The sequence below is a fragment of the Phalacrocorax aristotelis genome, chromosome 25, assembly GCF_949628215.1.
Source record: "Phalacrocorax aristotelis chromosome 25, bGulAri2.1, whole genome shotgun sequence".
Lineage (NCBI taxonomy): Eukaryota > Metazoa > Chordata > Aves > Suliformes > Phalacrocoracidae > Phalacrocorax > Phalacrocorax aristotelis.
The window spans coordinates 2,117,390-2,139,454 of NC_134300.1; the positions used below are offsets into that span (position 1 = coordinate 2,117,390).

At 42.9% G+C, this 22,065-nt stretch overlaps 4 protein-coding genes across 4 annotated transcripts; 2 read left to right on the forward strand and 2 right to left on the reverse strand.

Moving 5' to 3' along the window:
- Positions 1 to 1,997: 1,997 nt before the first annotated feature.
- LOC142048505 (feather keratin 4-like) lies at positions 1,998 to 2,354 on the forward strand. Its single transcript, XM_075075498.1, has one exon. The coding sequence runs from the start codon at positions 1,998 to 2,000 to the stop codon at positions 2,352 to 2,354; it is 357 nt and encodes a 118-aa protein (XP_074931599.1).
- Positions 2,355 to 8,205: 5,851 nt separating this feature from the next.
- LOC142048278 (scale keratin-like) lies at positions 8,206 to 8,815 on the reverse strand. Its single transcript, XM_075074999.1, has one exon. It carries the CDS (start codon positions 8,654 to 8,656, stop codon positions 8,261 to 8,263), a length of 396 nt encoding a protein of 131 aa, XP_074931100.1. The 5' UTR covers positions 8,657 to 8,815; the 3' UTR covers positions 8,206 to 8,260.
- A 6,615-nt stretch (positions 8,816 to 15,430) lies between these two features.
- On the reverse strand, positions 15,431 to 15,877 carry LOC142048250 (scale keratin-like). The gene has a single exon (XM_075074954.1). The coding sequence runs from the start codon at positions 15,875 to 15,877 to the stop codon at positions 15,431 to 15,433; it is 447 nt and encodes a 148-aa protein (XP_074931055.1).
- Positions 15,878 to 21,027: 5,150 nt separating this feature from the next.
- LOC142048255 (scale keratin-like) lies at positions 21,028 to 21,438 on the forward strand. The gene has a single exon (XM_075074963.1). It carries the CDS (start codon positions 21,028 to 21,030, stop codon positions 21,436 to 21,438), a length of 411 nt encoding a protein of 136 aa, XP_074931064.1.
- The last annotated feature ends 627 nt before the right edge of the window (positions 21,439 to 22,065 follow it).

Consider the following 22,065-nt stretch of genomic DNA (forward strand, 5'->3'; position numbering starts at 1 on the left):
AAGCTTGAAGTGGGATGTGCGCTTTGTGGTTGTTTCTTGGCCAGGAGGATGGGAGCAAACAATCCCCATTTCCAAACTCAGTAGGAAGGTATCTATGGAGTCTAAAGTGCCTCATATCAGAGTCATAGGAATTAATGCGCGTGGGTATGATGGGTTAAATTTCACAATGCCCCCTTACTGGACCATGACTTGGAAAAGTGTGGTAGTATCACAGGTATGTCAGCATATTGTGTTTATGGATAAACTTCTGAGCAATCTTTGCTCCATGAGGCAATCGGAGAAATAGGAAAAAAGCAAAGAAAGATAAAAAATTGCTCTGCCAGAGTAATGACAAAACGCAACAGTAATCACCATTGCCGATCAAAAGAATTGCATTATCTGGGGCAGTTACAGGTGGAGTGAATTTTTATTTGATAATGCATTAGGACATCATACGTGAAGAATGTTTCATATCCTCCAGGTTGCCTAAGAAAAGCTATAAAAGCGCTCCTACTTCTGAGCTGCTCTAACCATTTCTCCTGACTTGCTCTTTGCTGTGAAGGGGTAAGTGAGCCTGACACTATTGCTATTACAATGCTGCTGTAACAACGCAGGATTTTAACTGAAACAAAGCTGTGATTCTTAGAAATGTGTGAAATATTTGAAGGTTTCTTTCAGAAAGGGCTGCTTCCTATGTATGCAGTGGCAGGCTCTAAAAATGCAGGAGTTTTCAGAGCCATTGGAAGTTTGGCTTAAGCAAACTTATTTATAGTGAGGTTTAGTGAATTCCTATTTCCTCCAGCCTGGCCATCCTGCCTTTATGGATCTGCCTTACTTTGTTCACAGTGTCTTGTAATGGCCAGTACTAAGAAAAGTTACCTCTGAGTCTCAGACTGAACTGGGAAGGCACCATTAGCAATGTTTTGTCCTGTTCTTTGTGATTTTTTCTGAATTAATTGGAAGCCTGTCATGCATTGCATTATGTACTTGTTGTGGCAGGGCTTTATTTCTTGTCTTTATTCCCAGCCTTTCATCTTATGGGTTTTAGTAAGGCAGGACAGAGATCAAGAGGAGCTGCCAATCAATTTTATGAGTGATCAAGTGATCTTATGATTAAGAAAAGGACTCCGCAAAACTAGGCACAGCTCATAGTTCTGCCACAGTGATCTGTCACCTCAGTCGTCTTAGCAGGACAGCTAGGATCGCATTCATAGGAGTCCTAGTTATACTGGAAACCTCACTGGTACTGCATTCCTACCCAAACATGGGATATTCCAAGGACAGACTCTTTATGAGCTCTTCAGGGATGTGGCTGCTGCTCATTTTATCTGTGTAAAGAACATGCAGGGCAGCCCTGGTGCCAGCTGTAGCATCTGAAAGACTGGGGAATAACACAGCCATTAACAACCAGGCTTGCCTGAATTTTAACTCCCTCTCTTCTGTTACCTCACCAAATGGCTCTGGGCAATGCATTCACTTCTCAGCCTCAATTACCTCTTCCTTAAAGCTGGAACAACAACGACTTGCCTCATACAGTTGTAATGCTTACAGGTGGTGCAGAACCAGCACAGGATGTTACTGTATAAGTGCTAGACAGTGTTTCTGTTCTTTTCTATGGTTATTTGTAAAAGAAATGGTCAAGTGTCACAGTATGTCAGATTCAAAAGGGAACAGCGGAAAGGAGAAATGGTGAAGGGTAGGGGGATAGCTCAAGTTCAAATACAGTTTCTTTGATTGTTAATGATGTTTGTAATGTATAAAATTGGCTGCACAATTAGGAGCCAAAAGAAACGGGGATTGTTGTGGGGAGAGGAGATGTTCTCATGTTCTGGCATGAGAAGATGAGAAAAGGGACATGGCTGCTGAGACAAAACTGAAATCTTCAGTCTCCTTCTGGTCTTCTTGCTATCTTTCATTCTTTCTCTTCCAAGCACAATCTCCATTATATTGGTGCCTGAGCTTTCAGCCTTGTGTTGCCTCGGTGTTGTGTGTTTCAGATTTACCTCCATTCCCAGAAGATGTCTTCCTACAGACAGATGATCAGCTCCCGCTGCCTTGCACCCTGCGATGTGACCTGCCCGCAGCCGATTGCAAATGCCTGGAACCAACCCTGTGTTACGTCCTGTGGTGATTCAAGAGCTGTGATCTACCCACCTCCCGTGGTCATGACCTTCCCAGGACCCATTCTCAGCTCCTGCCCTCAGGAGAGCTTCGTGGGCAGCTCAGCACCATCCAGCGTCGGGACCTTCTTTGGATCCATGAGCTCTGTGGGTCCCAGTGCCTCCTATGGCTCTAGGAGCTTGTACAATTTTGGGAGGTCATATTCTTCCTATGGATTCAGTGGTTATGGTTTTGGGAGCTGCAGACCCTGTTAAATATGCAGCGAATAAGGAGCAAGGAGCAATCACCCAACACGGACGAAGAAGTGCCTGCACAACCCTGTTACTGGCATTGATTTCCTGGAGCATGAACTGTGCAGCTCTGAAAATCCCGCTTACGTGTCATTCTCAAGTTAGCGATTTAATTTAGTTTTCTGGCTATTTTTTCTAGTGTCTCCTGCCAACAATGGCCTCAAATTAGTTATGTTGATGATCTGTGGCTGGTTGAAAGTGGGACAAGATTGTGTAAGTCTTCCCATGTCATGAAAATGAGAGTCATGTATGTGGAATGCATAGCCCTGGAGTAATTCTTTGCTTGCAGCTTTTAATGAGACCCTGGCAATATTTTCCCTGTGTTTTTCATTCTCAATGAGATCTTTTACTTCTTACTTTATTATTAAATTATTGTGCATCACAATTCTGAGCTTTCTTGTCATTTTTTGTCCACCTTTTTTTTTTGTTTATATACCATTCTGGGTGAGCATCAAGCTCTGTAGTGAAATGTGACAGTGATTGCTTTCCTTCCTCACCTAAAGTTGGAAGGTGACCAGGCCCTTTAAGCAGAATTGAGCATAATGACTGCCTTCTGCACAAAAATAATGTCATGCTGGATAAACATGTTTTGTAACACTTACAACGAAGTATGAAATTTCCTCCAGGACAGGTGTGGTTGCAGTGTGTATTTGCTACATGCTAGCAAAGAAAGTTAAACACATGAGTAACTTTGAAGACCTTCCCTGTGTCTCACTGCTTGCCCAAGGCTCCAATTTAATTACATCCCCATACATGGGTTTTATGATATTTTTCATTTTTTAAACATAGAACGTAATGATCTGTGGGTGGAACCTTCCTTTGAATAACCAGCTGGAATTTTTAACTGAATGGCAAATATTTCCTGAAATTCTGTGAATTCTACGATCTTTGCCATTAATAGCTCTAAATTGATGGTTGGACTTGATGATCCTAGAGGTCTTTTCCAACCTTAACAATTCTATGATTCTATGAAATTCTTGGCAGTCCCAGCTAAAAGAAATAAAAGCCTAATTCTTAAGCTTTCCTTGCAGAGCAACACATACCATTAAGGCCAAAAAATATTTTCCATCTCAGGAGCTTTACACCTGAATTTCAGGCTACTCACAGATGACAGTGGATACTGGGCAAGTCCAGACCTTCTCTTTGTTCAACAGCAACACTGTTCCTGGCTGCTCAGTGTGTCCTGTAGAGTTGTTTTTCTTGTGATGCAATCTGCATACAATTAGTACAGCTATTAAGAAGCATTCACCCTGTCCTATTCTTGCAATGCCAACCAGGACTCTGATGGAGCATACATGAGACACTGCTCAGCACTTCTGCTCTTCCCTGTGTGAAGCTGCTTTTCCTAGGAACACCAGCAATGCACTGGCAGACCTCACAATACTTGGGCAGGCTTATTCCAGGCAAACCCCAGTCTCACACTGCAGAAATTTGTTTGGACAGGATCAAGGATGTGGTAATAATTTCAAAGGGTTTGGAGATGTGACTTCACTTGTAAAACTAGATGAAATGAGATGAGGCTACAATAAGGTAGCCAGGCAACACCTCTTTCTTGTTAGGATGTGTCTGAAGGTTTTGTCCTGTTTTCATGCTTCCTCTGTCTCCAACACACTGCATGATTATTCTTGGAGTCAATAGGATGCTGTCAAAAAACCAGTACTTACTTGTGCATGTATGCAGAGCACTAAAGCAACCAGATCAGGTATTTTCAAGACACGTCACAGAATCAGAATCACAGAATCCCAGAATGGCAGGGGCTGGAAGGGCCCCCTGGAGCCCATCCCGTCCCACCCCCTACTTGAGCAGGCACACCCAGAGCAGGGGGCACAGGACCGCATCCAGGTGGGGTGTGAATGTCTCTAGGGAAGGGACCCCACAGCCTCTCTGGGCAGCCTGTGCCCCTGCTCTGGCACCCGCACAGGGAAGGGGTTTGTCCTCATGTTCAGGGGGAACTTCCCGTGTTTCAGCTTGTGCCCGTGGCCCCTTGTTCTGGCATTGGGCACCACTGGAAAGAGTCCGGCCCCGTCCCCCTGACACCCGCCCTTCAGATATTTATAAGCACTGATGAGATCCCCCTCAGCCTTCTCTTCTCCAGGTTGAACAGATCCAGGTCTCTCAGCCTTTCCTCACAAGGGAGATGCTCCAGCCCCTGACCATCTCCGTAGCTCTCTGCTGGCCTCTCCCCAGCAGTTCCCTGTCCTTCCTGAACTGGGGGGCCCAGAACTGGCTGCAGCCCCCCAGATGTGGCCTCACTGGGGCAGAGCAGAGGGGGAGGAGAACCTCCCTCACCCTGCTGGCACACTCCTTTCCATGCACCCCAGGGCACCGCTGGCCTCCTTGGCCCCAAGGGCCCGGTGCTGGCTCAGGGTCACCTCGCTGCCCCCCAGCACCCCCAGGGCCTTCTCAGCAGAGCCGCTCTCCAGCAGGTCCCCCCCAGCCTGTGCTGGTGCAGGGGGTTGTTCGTCCCCGGGGGCAGGACCTTGTGCTTGCTCATCACTATGGTGTTGACCTCCTTAGTAGTCCTCTTTTCAAGATTTTTGTTTTCATCCCACAGAGTAGAGTAGAATTACATCGATGCTCTTCTCAGCCCATCTTGCCACACCTCTGCACTGGACCTGCAATAGCAGCCAATTTCTCCTGCTGCAGTGAAAGGGTGCAGTCAGACATCCTTCAGCGTGGATGTTGTCAGCATACCTGGGTGAAGCTGCTCTGCCTACGTACTTGTACTCAGAAAAGGCACACCTGGGAGCCAGAGGTTAGAACCCGGACTATAAATAGATCATTGTAGTATATATTAATTGATTGATGGACTCTACTGACTTTGAATGGTGCTTGAAGACACAGCACTCCACTACACCGTTATTTGGTAAAGTGATCTGCAGAGATTGTCCCTTGGAGAGCAGGAACTGCAAAATTTGCATTGCCGATTCTCACCTGCCAGCCTGAAATTGTATGTAATGACCAGAGCAAACACCAAAGGTCAGTTTTTTAACTGCCTTCCACTGTTCTGTACTGCTCCTGGCCATCAGCAATCTGCCACTTCCCAAACGCAGAGCAGGCTGAACTTGGATTACACCTTCATGCAGGCGCAATCACAGATGAACACAGCAGAAGATAAATGATTTCACTGGCAGATCCAACACATCTCAGGTCACACCACATGCTGATACGAGATGGGAGGAACAGCTACTGTTTATCATGATAATCTGGAAGCAGTGCTGAGATCTTGACACTTTGCTGGCCACCGCAACATGGGAAACACGTCTGACTGCAAGGCCTCCTGCAGTTCTTGGTCAGCCGTGGGAAGTCCAGGCTGTTGACAGCACCAGCAACTCAGACTCCTGTTCCTCCTGTCAGCGAAGCAAGTAATTACCAAGAAGAGGAAGCAACAATAAATGAAATCGCACTGTCTCATCTTGAACTACAGAGGTCACTACACTCTCCTTTCTGGTCTAAATATGCTCTGAGCATGTGTTTATATCCTAGTACAAGGTAACACTATTGGAAAATGACATGCAATCAGAAGTTGATTCATAAAGATGTAAACACAGCCTGAAGTATATGTCCTCCCACGCACTAAATTACAGTTCGAGACAGATATCTGTGGGAGTTAAGGCTTTCATGTTTGATTTAAATAGGTGGATTCACTAAATATTTAGTCACTACTAGAGCCTAATGTTTTTATGTGGTTCAGACTCACACCACTGGTAAATAGCCCGCAGGCACAATGGCTCAACATAACAGAACTAGAAATATGCCCTGCTGAATGCCAGCTGCCTTCCAGGGTTTGATTCTGGAGGAATTAGCAAAGTGACAACTTGCAGTCTTTATCAGTTTTGCAATTGGAGGATATGAACTTGAATGTTTCAGATGTTTTAAATAAAATGCTCTATCAGAGAAACCTGAAGAAAGAAATGTCTTTTTAGCTCATTCTCCCCTTTTACTTAGAAAATAAATTATAATAAGCCAAGTCTTGTATCCTGGTCACTGGTTTTTGGAAGTGTTCAAGGTCAGGTTGCACGGGGCTTTGAGTGAAAGGTGTCCCTGCCTGTGGCAGCGGGGTTGGACTGGGTGATCTTTAGAAGTTCTTTCTAACCCCAACCATTCCATGATTCCATGGTTCTATGATCTATTAAATTTCCTATATCCTGTACACTACTGGCCATGCCATGCACAGTCTTTCAGATTATCTGAAAGATAAAAGGCAGCAGAAGTCCATGAAAACATGTTGCTTTGACTGATTATCTCATTTTCAGAGTTCTGTCTGAAAAAAAAGGATATTTTTTATTTTAAACAGAGTACTGACCTAGATTACAGGCAGTTTTGAATATTAACATGGAAGTTAGCATAACTGAAATTGTCCCTGTCCCAACATATGCCAGTGTTCCTGACACCAGAGCAAAGAGACAAAGGAGACACCAGGGCACCAGAGCAAAGGACTATTCCACGGTGTGCTCCTCAACTGCTGCTATTTAACTCTTTTCCTAAGGGAGATGAGAGTGGCAGTGAAAAGCAAGCCTGAAGCTAGCCAGTGGAACAGAAAACTGGAAACAGACTGTATGCCAATTCTTAGATGGGGATATTGGAGAGAGAAATTAAGTTCTGGGCTTTGCCAAGCAATTCCTTCATCACCTGGGGAAAATATTTATTCATGTTTTTATCTGAATGGAAAACACAGCCTTTAATCTCTGTATAAAAGATACCTATCTGCGAAAAAGGGAAAAGAACAAAGACGCTCATGCTTTGCTTGTCTTGTGCTCTCTGAAAGCACTCGAGGGCAGGCCTTGGCTTTATTCTTTGTTTGCACAGTACTGAGCATGCCTCATTTGCAGCTTCATTACAATTTGAATTGGCTATAGTACCAGAAGCTTGGAAGCACTGAGTCTCTGCTGCTCATATTTGCTGTGCTACAGTTATTTCTTAGAGGGAACATGGATTATTCCTCTTTCTTAGTGGGGTGGAAAGGCTGATGACTGCAAGGAGGAATAAGTATTAGCTGCTTGGGATGTCTGGAGTTCAAGTACCACTGAGCAACCTCAGTGCTGTGGAACAAGCATTGTATCTGTGAATTTATAGATGCGAATTTCCATTTGGGAAGTGCTTTGCTGGGCACCGCCTTGGTGGTGTTTGTGGTCCTGTTGAGCTCCAGATGGTAACCCACAATTCTCTGTTTGGATGCTCATAGAAAGGCCCCACCAAAATAATGTTTGAATAATAGGAGTTAAGATACTATGTTATTTTAAACTTTTCATATCTTCAAAGGATTAAAAGCTGCTGCTCAGGACTGTCATTACAGAAACATTTCTGACACTGTAAATTCAGTCTGCGTTAAAATGTTCTGCACTACTACTGCTCAGTTAGCAGCTTGGTCCTGCCTGTGGGAAGGTATCACCCAGGACAGGTTGTGGATGAAGGGAGGAAGGGAAACCAGAAGTCTGCTGTGTGATGCAACAAAATTTTAATGAGCAAGAAACACCTGTGTTTGCAAAGCAAGATACCACAGAATATGAAAAATCTGTTTCCAGACAACTTCAGAGAATGTTCAAAAAATGTCCTGCTCGGAGGTATTGCTGTCCTCAGCTGGCTTTCTTCTGTCTGTTGGGCAACTATTGTTGAAGATACTTGTCATTATGAGCAATGCCCACATGGAATATGCTGCCCCACAACAGTTTAAAAAGGGGAAAGCTGGAACAGGCAACAACAGCAAATAACAAACTGGAAACTGAAGGGTAAACAAAAAGTAGAAGAAAAATCAGAAATGCTAAGTGGCAGTAGCTCCATTGCGGGGCTGCAGGAACGCTGAACCCCCGTCCTCATTGCTCTGCATTTGGGCCTACATGTGTGGCTCTTCTGAGACCTCCCTGCTGCCTTTAGCAGGGCCCACAGCTGCTGCGGAGGAAGCGGCTGTACCGGCGGGAGGAGTACGGGCTGCAGTACCCGCTGCCGAGCGTGGAGAGGGCTGAACTCCCGTATCCGTACTGGGCCCCATATCCCAGAGAGCCCCCATAACCATAGAGGCTCCCAGCGCCATAGAGGCCCCCCAGCCCCAGGGAGCCCCCAAAGGCCGGTGCTCCGGAGGAGCCCACCACAGCTTGCTGCGGGAAGGAGCTGAGGATGGGGCCGGGGAAGGTCACGACGACAGGGGGTGGCTGGATCAGGGCTGTGGAGTCGGGGCACTGGCGAACACATGGCTCATTGCAGCTGTTAGCGATGGGCTGGGGGCAGGCGATGCTGCTGGTGGTGGGGCACAGGTCGTAGCAAGACATTTCTTTGCAGGGGTGAAAACGATCCTGAAACAGAGCACAGAGCTGCGTAAAAACAACGCACAAGATCTACTGGAACAACATGTCAAGGTTTGGGGCTGGGTTGTTGGGGAATAGGCAAAACGATCACCAGACACGTAAGTAAAATTAATGACGCTGATGATGCTGTACACAAACTTCCCCAGCAATCAGCATTGTTCTGATCTTCCCCATCCAGAAATCCCTGCACTTATCACATCCGCCAAGCTTTCTGAAATTGCTGCTGCTTTATTTTTTTTTTTAACTCACATCCCCTCCCGGAGGAACAGAGTGTCGGCAGCACATTTTTTATTAAAACACCAGTGCTCCTCCCTGGTGAATGTGGGTTGAAAGCCAGCAGCTGCAGGAGCTACACCAGAGCTGACCTTGTTACACCAAATGGGACAGAAGCAGGGTTTACCTTGGGAGAGACAGGATGGAGTCCCGGCACTCCTTTAACCACACATTTCCTCCTCCTTTCCTGCTCCCTGTTTTTTTTCCAAGCTCTTTGGGGTGATATAGTTTCAGTTGTTCCCTTTTAGTCCCATGTTCTCTTAATTTCTGTAATCCCTCTGGTAAAACCCCCAAAGCATCTGAGCCTGAGGATAGATTAATATACTTGATGTAATAAATAAATGTACCCTATAAAATATTTCTATCCAAATATTTCTTGGCACAGCAGTGTAATTTCATATAGAATGTGGAGCAGGATGGTAAAATGTAAGGAGCCGATTTCCTTCATCAGATAATTTTACAGTTTGCAAACTACCATTTCTGCTAAATATCTGGTCACAAAACCTTGTGGCTTAACATTTTTTTCCAGTAAAAAAAAGAGGAAGTATAGTTTTGTTCATAAAGTAGTCCTGAAATGCAGAGAATCAAGCCTTGAAGTCAGTGTATCTGAATAGCTAATCTGGATCTGGATTTGCAGAAGGATATATGACAAACACACTGGATCAGACCACTGGTCTACTTCCCTTGTTATTGTCTCTGGTGAAAATAACTAGGGTTTAAAGTAAGCAGGATTTAGTTTTTACTTATCCATAAAAACTAAATACAAGCTAGGATTATCCCGCAATAAAATTCCCATGTAGATAATGCTTTTTCTTCAGCTGTGTCGTTAGAGAGCTTAGGATATAGCCATGTGTCTCTCATTCAGTCATTAACTGAAATGGTACAGGAGAATTCTGCATTTTAAAGATTATGCCATCTTACATTTTCAATTTGCTAACAGTACAAGAAAGCCCAAATATGAATTAAAGTGAAATAAATGCCTCAAACCCTAGTCTTGACTCCTAAAGCCTACCAGTAACACAATGTGCCAGCATACATCCTACCAAAAAAAAAAAAAAAGAAAAAAGAAAAAAAGGAGATAAAAAGAAAGAGAATCAAAAACTAGTTCTAAAATCTCTAACGTAATAGTCGTGAACAGTATTCTAAGCTCCAGTGAGATGGCATCAGTCTTACCTGATGTAGAGGAGAGTATGCAGGAGAGGGAGATGGAATAGTTCTGCATACCTGCTCCTTTTATACAGTGCTTCGGATTGCCTGGGGGGTCTGAGGCACACTGTACACATGAAGTCATAATCACCAACCAGCCCAAATTTGAAGCACACATAACTTCCCAAAGTGATGAAACTGTTTTCGCTTGCTGTTTGCAAAATCACCCTAAATCTCTGAATAGCATGATATGCACATTCCAGCTCGCAGCTCTCTTTCATCTTGCAGCCTAATTGACCAGCTTCATTGCTGGTATCATTCCACCCTGCTCACTGGCATTGCAGGAGGAATTAAACTGGTTCTATTTATTTAGCACTTCCTTCATTAACTTCCCATAACGATTTTAATCAGAGCTATAACCTGCTGTCGTATACATGTTTGTATTTAAGTGCTTTAGATCTAGGCTGTCATCTAATCTACTCACACATTTTGCAATGAAAGGCTCGGTGAGGTGAAAGACACCTTCTGATCCTTTTCCCACCCGCAGACAGAAAACATGAGAGAGGTCCTGTACTTTTATGGTAATCATGGACATTGTCTAATGGTCTTTGATTTAGAAATTCTGCGTTTTCCTTGCTGCTTGGCAAGACCAGCAGAACGCACAGCATTTTAGTACCTGAAACAGTGTTTCAACCAAAGGCTAAAGTTTTCTTTGAAGGGATATCAGTATTTTTGTCCTTATTTCTCACCTGGAACCTGCAAAGGCACACGGAGATTGTCTCACAGGTTCAGCAATGTAGAATGGCTGCAAATGGAAGCCGATTAATAATTACTAGCTGCTCTGTATTGTCATTGCACAGCTCCAGAGGAGGACATAATCCAAGACAGTGACGAAGCAGGTGCAGATTTCCTAGTTTCATGTGTTTCTGCCCATCACTGCGCTCATTCAGTCTGTATCTTCTCTTCCTTTTTGTTCATATGATGGAGTGTAGTTTGCCCTTAGATCTACTCCTTCACCTTACAACGGAATCGAACCAAAGTTTCACTGGAGGATATCACGGAAACAAATTTGGAGTGTTTTCTTCCCAGACTTGCTGGGTAAGTGGCAAGAAAAGCAGTGGAATTATCTGAGGAATTGCTATTGCAACAGCAGATTTTATTTTTCTCTTTCTTTCTTTCCTGACTAGCAGGATATCACCTGCAGAGTATATTGTTGCAGACCCCAATTTCAACTGCCAAGATTTCAAGTGACTTGTGACTTGAAATTACTCAGGCTTCCCCGAAACTTAGTGGGGAGGGACAAGAATTTCTGCAAGACGATTCATCCCGTCTCAGATGCTTACCTTACCAGAATTGGTATTACCCTCAAAACATGATAATTTTACTTTCATTGACTGTGGAGACAGACAACAAGCTCAGTTGAAACACCCAGGTTTTAAACAGGGAAGGTTTGATGAGATGTGTCCCACCCATATTCCCATATTCTGAAATTCTGGGTAATAAACAGTGCCTGGTCCGGCCTCAGAAGTCCTCATTTGCCTATGGATCAGTTGTTTGTCAAATAATAAACACTGCAATATTTCTACCAGAAGTTACACTTAAATGATGAGGTTCTTTTTTCCAGACTCTGAGACAGCCCTAGGAGATCACAGGAGCAACAATACTTACAAAAGTTGTCCAAATATTTTTTGTGTGTGTTTTTTAAGCACTCCCCAAACCCTCTTGAGTAGCATACGTATGAAGTGGTGAGTCATTATTGTAATATAAATATGCGGTTGGATTCAAGCAGCCCAGCATTTTGAAATATATTTATTAAGTTGTACTGGTCAAGAGCAGTCTTCCTGTTCCCTTTACCAGCTCATGATTTCGAACCTTAGGATTTCAGTTGATTTCCTTTATAATTTAGGTTTTCATTTATTTACTTTTTTAAGTTTGTGTATAAGCTTTTTCAGTGCTGATGCTGTATTAATTCACATCCCCTTCAGTGTCTGTAGCACAAAGATCTGCAACATCTGCCTCTTCCCTCTTGTTTCGAAAGCTTTTCCTAGGACTTTCATAGTCCAACTGTGAGCGTTCTACCTTTCTTCTGTGTTTTAAACACATGCTCAGCTTCCTAAAATACATTTATTTAACAAGTTGCCTGTAATCAGGCTAAGAAGTTGTTTACCTTTGTTGTGACCAATGAATTTACCTCTAAAACATGAAGAAACCGTACTGCTGGGTATTCTTCAAGACAAGGCATGGTTCTGGATGATTTTAAAAAGTACTTTGCAATGTATCTTTTTATTTTTCCCCTGAAAAGTGGAGGATGGTCCTGTCCAAATCTTAATTCCAACTTCATATAAGAGTTGCTGATTTCACAAGAAAGACACCATGTTTTATGTCAATTATAATTTATCTAGCATGGGTAAGGAAGCATAGAAAGAAAACCTGCATATGAAAGCAGATGGCAATTATGAGTAACATTTGAGCCACCATCATTATGTCAACCAGTAAAAGAAGAGGTAAATAAATGAAGCCAGCATAATTCCTTCTGTCATTCTGATGTATTTAATGGAACGTTACCAGGAATGAATCTTGCCAATTAAGTACAAAGATGAAAGAAATATTTGTTTTGTAATTTGCATTTCATGCGGCATGAGAAATTGAATCAACTAATAAACATAAATATTGAGCAAAACTGTTTCATCATTTTGAGGTGAACCATGTGTGATAAATGAGGGTTGGTGTTAATGGGAGTCTCAGGTTCTTCAGGCAGTTTGAGGAAATATATAAAAACTCCCTCCTGAAAACTGCCTTGTATTTACTTCTCTTGCCTTGTGTTCCCAGAACCAGCTATTTTCTAGATATCAAACTGTTCTTTTTCTGTAGATTTAGATTAGTCCTCTTTTGTCATTTACAAGGAGGCAATGTTATATGCAGGTTTTAAGGGCTAAGCGGGTATTTTCCACAATGGATTGTATAGGAGCTGTCAGCTCTCCTCTAGTTCAAATCTCAGGGTTATAATCTGCTCAAGAAATACCAAAACCCCACACTGCAGTCCTACAAATTGCTCTGTACTCCTGCACCACAAAGGCCTCGGTCACAGCCATGGTTAACAAAGGATACATCCTCTTCATAGTTAATTACTTGGTCTTCCAGTTGCTGTTTTGAATTAGTTTGTACTGAAGAAAACCAAAGCTTGAAAGGGATGTAAGCAAAGCTTCCTTACTCACAGCAAAAAGAGCCTCCAGGGTGTTAGGAATCAGGTGAGCCTTTGGACAGTTCATTCAATTATGCATAGATCAGGATTTTTACACTAAACTTCAGATGCCTGGGAACTGACTTTTATCAGAGACAAGGTATAGCATAAGAGCAATCATTTGTCTGAGCAAGCATGTGACCTTCTAAATTTCTGTGTTCCCACTAACAGGGATTAACCATCACTTAAATATTATTTTTCTCACAGGGCTTATACAAATTTGAGGAATTACATCCTCAGGGGCAAGTAGGTCTTGGCGGGGTAGCTACAGTTAGGTGGGATTGATCTGGAGCCAAATTAGTGTTGCAGAGGATCCAGACTGCTGTGCCTTTCCCATTTCCATGAGATGTAATTTTTTCTTCCCATTCCAGGGGAGTTTGTCCTGCATTACGGTTACACTTAGTCATGTCTCCAGTTGGCCAATTTATGTCCAGCACCAGTGTCGACAGCTGCAAGGAGCTGACTGCCCTGACCTGAGGGCAGTGGCTCAGCCACCATCGTCATCGCCTTGCAAGCCCAGATGCTTAATTCCTTCAGGACAGCATAGCGGGATCTCTGTAAACACCCACACTTAAAGGGCTCCTTTTGTTACGGGAGCGGGAGCTTTTGTTATGGTAGTTTCTACCCGAACAGACTTTCAGGTCCTGGCAGCAAGTAGAACACCCCTTCTGGCTGTTGTTTTGATAGGGGATACTACTGTGGAAGCTGTGGGTTTTGCTGGAAGAACTATTCAATTTACCAGAAACAACTAAATACAAACAAATACAAGGCAGATTTATAGCTGACTTTTTAGGAAATGAGTGCTGAGAATCGTGCTGCATTCACTGTCCATTACAGAGAGTGGAGCTGGGCATGCGCAGCAGCTCTTGACTGTCTTTCTTCATATTCTGCTTTCAGTTTCTGATCGGATGTTCTCTGAACACTTACATTATGCTTAACCACACTTCCTACTGTAGTAAAATATGTAGCCTAAGATCTGCTGGTTGCTGAACCACATAAAGAACACTATCTTGTGAGATAAGCATCTGCTTGAATCAGGAGATGCTTACATGCTTTACTGATAACCTAAAGTGATGTACTATGTATGGTGGAGTATTTTGGTTCAGTTTTAGTCTACCTATACAATATACACAAATTCTATTTATTTAATATATGCATAACTTAAACAGAACCAAAGAAGTCCCAAATCCAGGAACTTAATCAGTAATTCTGTGAAATTATGCACATGGTCCTTGTGGTTTTGAAGAATTGTCCTCTGCACACAGCCAGAGTTTCGGAGAGCGAGAAAATTTAGTAGCATGGATGTAGGCTGGTCTGCGCTAGAGAAACACAGATTCTGAAATTCATTTAATATCAGTCACTAATCTTCCACTAAGAACTGCAGTGGTGAAATTATTTGTACAACATTGGATTAGAAGCCTGCAGTGGAATAAGCAAGAGCTTAATTTTCAGAGTGTGAACGGTCACTTGTAGCTCAAAGAATTATTTCACAAACTCATGAATGGGAAGTCTAATAAAGTAATATGTAGAGAAAGCTGCTGTTCATCTACGGCCAGCATGTTGTGGCAATTCAGTGGTAACACAGTACTAGCAAAGGCTCCTCATGGAGACTTTCACTATGTGGGCAGGGTTTGCACAATATTGTTGCAACCATATATACAACAGGCAGCTTTATCCAGAAAAGTTGGCAAGTTCAGAATGGTTAGGAACACAAAACCACAACACTTATTTTAAATGATGCAACAGAATTTTAATGAGATTGAAAAGAACAAAAATGTATTGCAATGTCAAGAGCATATATCCAAGACATCAGTGTCAAATGCATTTTGAGAGACACTGTTACATGTCACTGCATTCAGTCAGAAGTGTGATAAAGCAGAAGATAATAAAGACTTGAACTCATGAAGATATCAGGAAAGAATTCAAACAAAAAAAAAGGAGAGGTGCGGAGCATGCAGAAGGCACTGCACTGAACAGGATTTGTGAGTGCTTTCACAAAGCTGTCACTCATCTGCTCACTGGTGAATCTGCATTTTGTTTTTCACTTGTACATTATTCAGTGGATTTTCCTGTTGTGTTTAGCAGGGCCCGCAGCTGCCGCGGCCGTACCTGTTGTACCAGTAGGAGTAAGGGTTGCAATAGGCAGAACCATAGGGTCTACCATAGCCATAGAGGCCCCTGTAACCCAGGGAGCCCCCATAGCCCCACAGACCCCCATAGCCCAGGGAGGAGCCATAGCCCCACAGACCCCCATAGCCCAGGGAGGAGCCATAGCCCCACAGACCCCCATAGCCCAGGGAGCCCCCATAGCCCCCAAGGACGGGTGCTCCAGAGGATCCCACAATGGAATCCTGAGGGAAGGAGCTGAGGATGGGGCCGGGGAAGGTGACGACAACCGGGGGCGGCTGGATCACAGTCGTGGAGTCAGGGCACTGGCGGACGCATGGCTCATTGCAGCTGTCAGCGAGGGGCTGGGGGCGGTTGATACCACCAACGGCGGTGGAGCACAGGTCGTAGCAAGACATCTCGCAGGGGTGCAGGTAAGCTGCAACACACACTGATGAGTAAAGGAAAGGCACAAATTCAATGGGAAAAAGAGTTTGAAAGTTGGACACATAAACTAGAATAATGGTTTTATCTTTTGGGTCTTGACTGCCCTTCCTTCTCTTCAGTATTTTTCATAAAACATCTCTCCCTCTTGTAAATCAGCATTGTCTGGAGTGCACACTGAGCAGTCACCTCTACTATGGTCTTATTCCTAATTTCTTATACTTGGTTCCCTTTAAGAAGTAGTTCTTTGTTCTTTCCTACTATCACACACTTTAGAAATATTATCCAGCACTCTTCTTTGCAAATTACTTCCACTATACATTGCAGCCACTCATAGAATGTCCATGTCTAAAAGGTCATTTCATGTTTGTTTTCTACTAGCAAAAACAAAGCAGTGTGACCTGACAACCAGCAAAGCTCATGTGGTAAAATAATGGTAAAATAAGACCAACTCTAGCATGTTGACTTGTAGCGTAGTCCCAGAAGCAACAGCTAAAATCATGCTGCCGGTACAATGAACCTGCTATAAACATGGGCTAAATAAGGCATTCCCTGCCCTGAAATACCTCCAAAGTAGCCTCAGAGTCACAGGGTGGGCAAAAAAGGTTATTTGCCTTATTTCGCAGGTGGGAAACCGGTACACCCAGATAACTAGGGCTAGGTTTCTACTAGAAAGAGGTATGCTGGGATCTGGGCTATTCATAAAAATAGGATCTGATCGAATCTAAAAGAAAACCCGTGGAAGGGCTAGGAATTGGTACCACCTGTGAACAAGTGTTTTCTCTACTAGAACCAATGAAATACTAGATTAGAAGAGACTTCTGGAGGTCATCTAGTCTAACTCCCTGCTCAAAGCAAGGACAATGGAAAGGGTAGGTTAGGATTTCCTAGTTTCATCTCTGTTTTCCAATACTTCTTTAGACAATATTTCTATATTCTTTTTGGTTATGCTTGTCCCCGCAACAAATACATACATATACCTAGACACATGTCAAAATCTTACATACAAAAGCCTTATAAAATTCCTAGTGACTGAACAAGTGTTCTGCTGATGTTTTGGAAGCTGCTTTGATAGCTGAAATTTGTATTAACAGGAAACAATAATTTTTGAAAAGACTAGTTTTACCATTTTAAACTGAAATACACGGATGTCCAACACCAAATAAGAAAAATAAATTTATGGTGATATAATCCAACATTATTAAGAATCTTAGAGTATTCATGGATGATTCCAACCTTATTTAACATCAGCTGAAGAGAGATACTTGAAGTTTAGGAAAGAGATCACATAGAATGTTACTTACCTTTTTCACGGAGGTGAATAAAGCAAGCAAAGGGGAATGAAGAACCCTGAGTTGGGAGAGCTTTTATACAGTTCCCTAGATCATGGGGATCACTTAAGGTGTAATTTGTACATGTGCATAATTGGGGCAAACCCAAAACTAATATGACAGGTAGGTCCTCAAAGTTTTGCTGACTATTTGTTTATTTGTTGGTTCGAAGTCTCGTGAAATATGATAGCTGCAATTTGTCGCAGATGCCTCTTTCATCTCATATGGTTACATGTCATAGTCATTCCTGTTATCATTCCATTTGCATCCTTGGCATTACAAGTAATGCTTTTCCTTGGCTTCTCCATTACTAATGGCAAAACCCAGCTGCTCACTGCGTGGCTGGGGTCACCTGATGTGCACAGATTTTTCCATTAAATCCAGACTGTAAGATACCTGGAGATAAAATAGAGTCCATTAGAGCAACTTTGGGGTCATCATTTTTATCTTTATCATTTTCACTCTCAGCTACTTAACGTGAGACCAATACTGCACCCAAAGCAAGCCACAGAAAACATCCTGTAGTCCTTAAATGGTTTGGTTTTTGCTCCTGAACACAGTGCTGGCCTCATCTAATGAACGAGGGACTTGGGGAAATACCTTTAGTTTTCTTCGTTGTGCATTCAGTGTAGATCACTCTCCCTGTCCTTTTCTCAAACACTTATAAGTCCTTTGGACCTTTATTCCACAACCATGGGAGAAGACCAATGCGATTGAAAGCAGAGGGCAGAGACAGAACATCCTTTTCAATTACTCAGATTTTTGCTAGCAGGTCTCTCTCCCTGTATTTCAACCCAGGTTGGAGTCTAGAGGCAAACTAATTCTTGCCCTTTCTGTTCTCAAGACACTTTCCTTGTGAAACATTTGTCACTCACATTTTCCAGTTTTCTGTCTCCTGATACAAAGCCTTCAGGGATCCAGTTTTAGGTTCCTCATTAGATCAGGCAATACAATACTGAAGACTACTGAGACATGAAAGTAAACAAAACATGACTGGTGGCAACTTGCTAAGCTATCTGGAGATACCCAAGATAGAGACGGAGGAATCATTTACGTGGATGAAGGCTGATCATTGACAGACTTGTAACATCTCAAGAAAACCATTAAATCCTCTGTTTCTGTGGTCTGATGTGCAACTGAAAGTGGTAAAGGTACACTGAATATACAGCTTATGAAATGCTGTATTTTATTTCAAAGTTTATTTTTCATTCCACATTTCTACATTACATTGAAAAAAACTGAAGATGCAGAAATCCCCAGTATTCAGCCATGAAATGATTATACCAAGGACACAAATAGCTTGACTTAGGTATTTTAATGTGATGTCATTCCATAATTGCTAGGCATCTAAATCCAGGTACATGCCTTTAATCCAATTGTAAGAATAATACATTCTCAAACCATTAGTGGATAGCTTGCAGCATTTGAAAAGACTTGCTCCCTGGAAGCTTGAAAATATTATTGTCCAAAAAAATTTCTAACCACCTCAAAGGCTGAGAAACCCACCTCATAATTTAGAGATATTCTATGGATAGAGCCTGCAGTATTAAAACAAGACATCTGTAAACAAGGGAAGAACGAGCCTTTGCTTTGCATGGTGCATTACAAGTTCATAATTATTCCCTGTTGACAGAAACTGCCAGCTCAGCTCTGTTCTGGATTTATGGCTTGTAGCAACAATAGTGTATTACAGGAGGTCATAAATTCCTGAGAATCAGAGTCAATAATTCAAAGCATGTCTGTCACATTTCAGCTTTTGCACCAGAGGATCCATTTGTACTGAAAAAGATTAGGTTTCCTCAGGCCTACTAAATATTCTCAAGTACCATCTTTGCACTGACAACACCAAACCAACAATACCTGAAAAAATTCTCTTTGGCGTCTCCAACCCTTTGTAGCTTTAGTTAACTTCAGAAACACATTCCATGTTTATGTCTTAGAAAGAGACTGAAGAACACATTGCAGATCCCTGGAATTGCTGCTGTTCTTTGGAGCTGAATTTTCCCTATTACAGCCAGTATCCAATTCTACTGAAAACCATCATCGACTCCCAAGGGTGCCGTGTCCCCCATCTGCGGGTGGGGAAGCTAAACATGCAGAAACCACCCCCAACCTTCCTGCATATAACATTGACAGTCTTTAGCTTCTGTCCTGGCAGGTTGTAATGTGAATTATATGTACGTAAACAAAAATCCTGCCCACGACAGCAGTTCATAATTCTGATAAACGCATGAGACGCTCTCTAGATGTTAAGTTAATATAAGAGGAGCTGGCTTAATAATTTCTCTCGCAATTTCAAGGAAGTTACTGGAATAATGCCAGGTATTAATTTACCCCAACAAGTTACAAGATGAAAGAATTCTCTATAATCTAAAGTAATATTGAGGTTCTATAACAAACAAATTTGAAAGGACTCATAAACTCCAATAACGAACACAGCAATTTCATCATCTCTACAGGTTACGCGTGTTTGAAACTGGGGAGGGCAAGCAATGTTGGTCTCATACCTCCAGCTTCTCTGATATAAAACCTCTTCGCTCCCATAGCTCTTCCAAACACTTCCCTTGACGTCTTGGTGACTTAGGTAAGTCTGATTCTTCTCTATTGCTATCAATATATCTTTTTATTGTTGGTTTCAACTTCAGTTGATGTCTACCATCCCTACTGTAGACTGTACCTGTACTGCCTTGGAACAAAAATTCTAATGCTGGCTCTGGGGTGGCAGATACACCTGTTTGGTGCATGGGACGTGGCAGAGTTCTCAGTGTCAGGAACACTGCAGCACGCATAGAACAACCCACACTTCAATGCCTTTAACTTATTCCAAAGTTTGTGTGTTATAAGGTTCAATATTTGAGTGTCACCACTGCAGCCCATTCATGCAACCTGAGATGAGTGAGCGATGCATCTGAGAAAGTTGTGTGTGATCTTCTGGTACAGCAAATCTCCTGGCTGTCCTTTACTTTCTAGCTTTCATATTCTTCCTCAGAACCCTGCTAAGGACTTGCAGGACATAGTGAGTGCGGAAGAGTAACATCACCCTTGAAGAAAATAACTAAGTTTAGAGGGGAGAATATAAGTTGAATTCTTGAGCTTACCAAGGAGTCCTGGTTTGTCCTGGCAATAATAATTTGAAATGAGCTTTTTGAAAGACATTAAGGACTAAAATGCTGATTTATATTGAAATTCTCCAGGATGTGTCCATACAGTGGCTGCATAGGTGGGAACTGGGATAACAACACTACTATCTATCCTTTATTGTCTTGTCAACTGGCTTTCCGAGCAATCTGGGCAGTGCGAATCCCATAATCTGTTGTTCCTACAACTCTCAGCAAAATTGGGATGAGTGGGAAGAAGAAGCTACTGTAATTAAGTTATATATAAACTACCTTTCATGTAAACCTGTCAAACCTAAATCCGAGTTTTCCTGCTGAGTCATCAGATGACCGTGGACAAAGTCACTTTGCCTTCTCTGTTTTTCCTTCTCAGTTTTCAGTTTAATATGAAGAAATATATATAAGTTCTCTGCAGGATATTTCTGAGGGACAACAGTTTCAGAGCTAGGCATAATGTTCCCCATATGCCTTTGAATGTGTAGACATTTTTAGAGAATTTTCAAATATATGCTTTTTGAAAAAAAGAGGGTTATGACTGCAGAGTGGGAAATCAATTTACTTCCTCAAAATCCTGTACTTGACTAATTATTTTAATGTACACTGTTTAATTCTGAAGTCTTTGTCTTCTACTTAGTCTAATCATCAGTGTGTGTTGCAGCTTACCTGCACCCCTGCGAGATGTCTTGCTACGACCTGTGCTCCACCGCCGTTGGTGGTATCAACCGCCCCCAGCCCCTCGCTGACAGCTGCAATGAGCCGTGCATCCGCCAGTGCCCCGACTCCACGACTGTGATCCAGCCACCTCCAGTCGTCGTCACCTTCCCCGGCCCCATCCTCAGCTCCTTCCCTCAGGATTCCATTGTGGGATCCTCTGGAGCACCCGTCCTTGGGGGCTATGGGGGCTCCCTGGGCTATGGGGGTCTGTGGGGCTATGGCTCCTCCCTGGGCTATGGGGGTCTGTGGGGCTATGGGGGCTCCCTGGGTTACAGGGGCCTCTATGGCTATGGTAGACCCTATGGTTCTGCCTATTGCAACCCTTACTCCTACTGGTACAACAGGTACGGCCGCGGCAGCTGCGGGCCCTGCTAAACACAACAGGAAAATCCACTGAGTAAGGAATAACCGGCAACTGAGAGATACGAATTTGATCCACAGCACTAGTCCCAAAGAAGGTGGTGTGAAGTCCTGATCACTGCCTCCCCACTGCAGCGGAGCTGGGAACACACAGCACATTCTTAACTTCTTCACCCTCTACTCACGGTGTTTTGGGCTTTTTTCCATCTATGTGTATAATGGGCGGGATAAAACAAGTAATTTGTATTCTTATAAAATGTCACTTCACTGTCCAGCTGAAGAAGAACAATTATGGAAGGAACTGCCTGCGCTCTGATGCATACTCTTGATATTCCACAAAGCTTTTCTGTGAATGTTTATTTCTCATTAAAGTGATTCTACCCTGCATCAAACAAATCCATTTTTAGTTTTAATTTCTTCTTCTATGGATATACAACTCTCCAGTCTGTAAATGGGGAAAACTCACATCCTTACACAGGATGAGGCTCAGACGTCAAAAATAGAGCTGAAATGGCCCTGCTATCAGTGAAGTCACTCACCTTTTGTTCCACTCAGTGCACAGATTTGGGGGCAGGAATTCTCCCTCCCCAGCTGGGCTGGGTTATGATAATAGCATTATGTTTAGAAATAAACTACACTAAA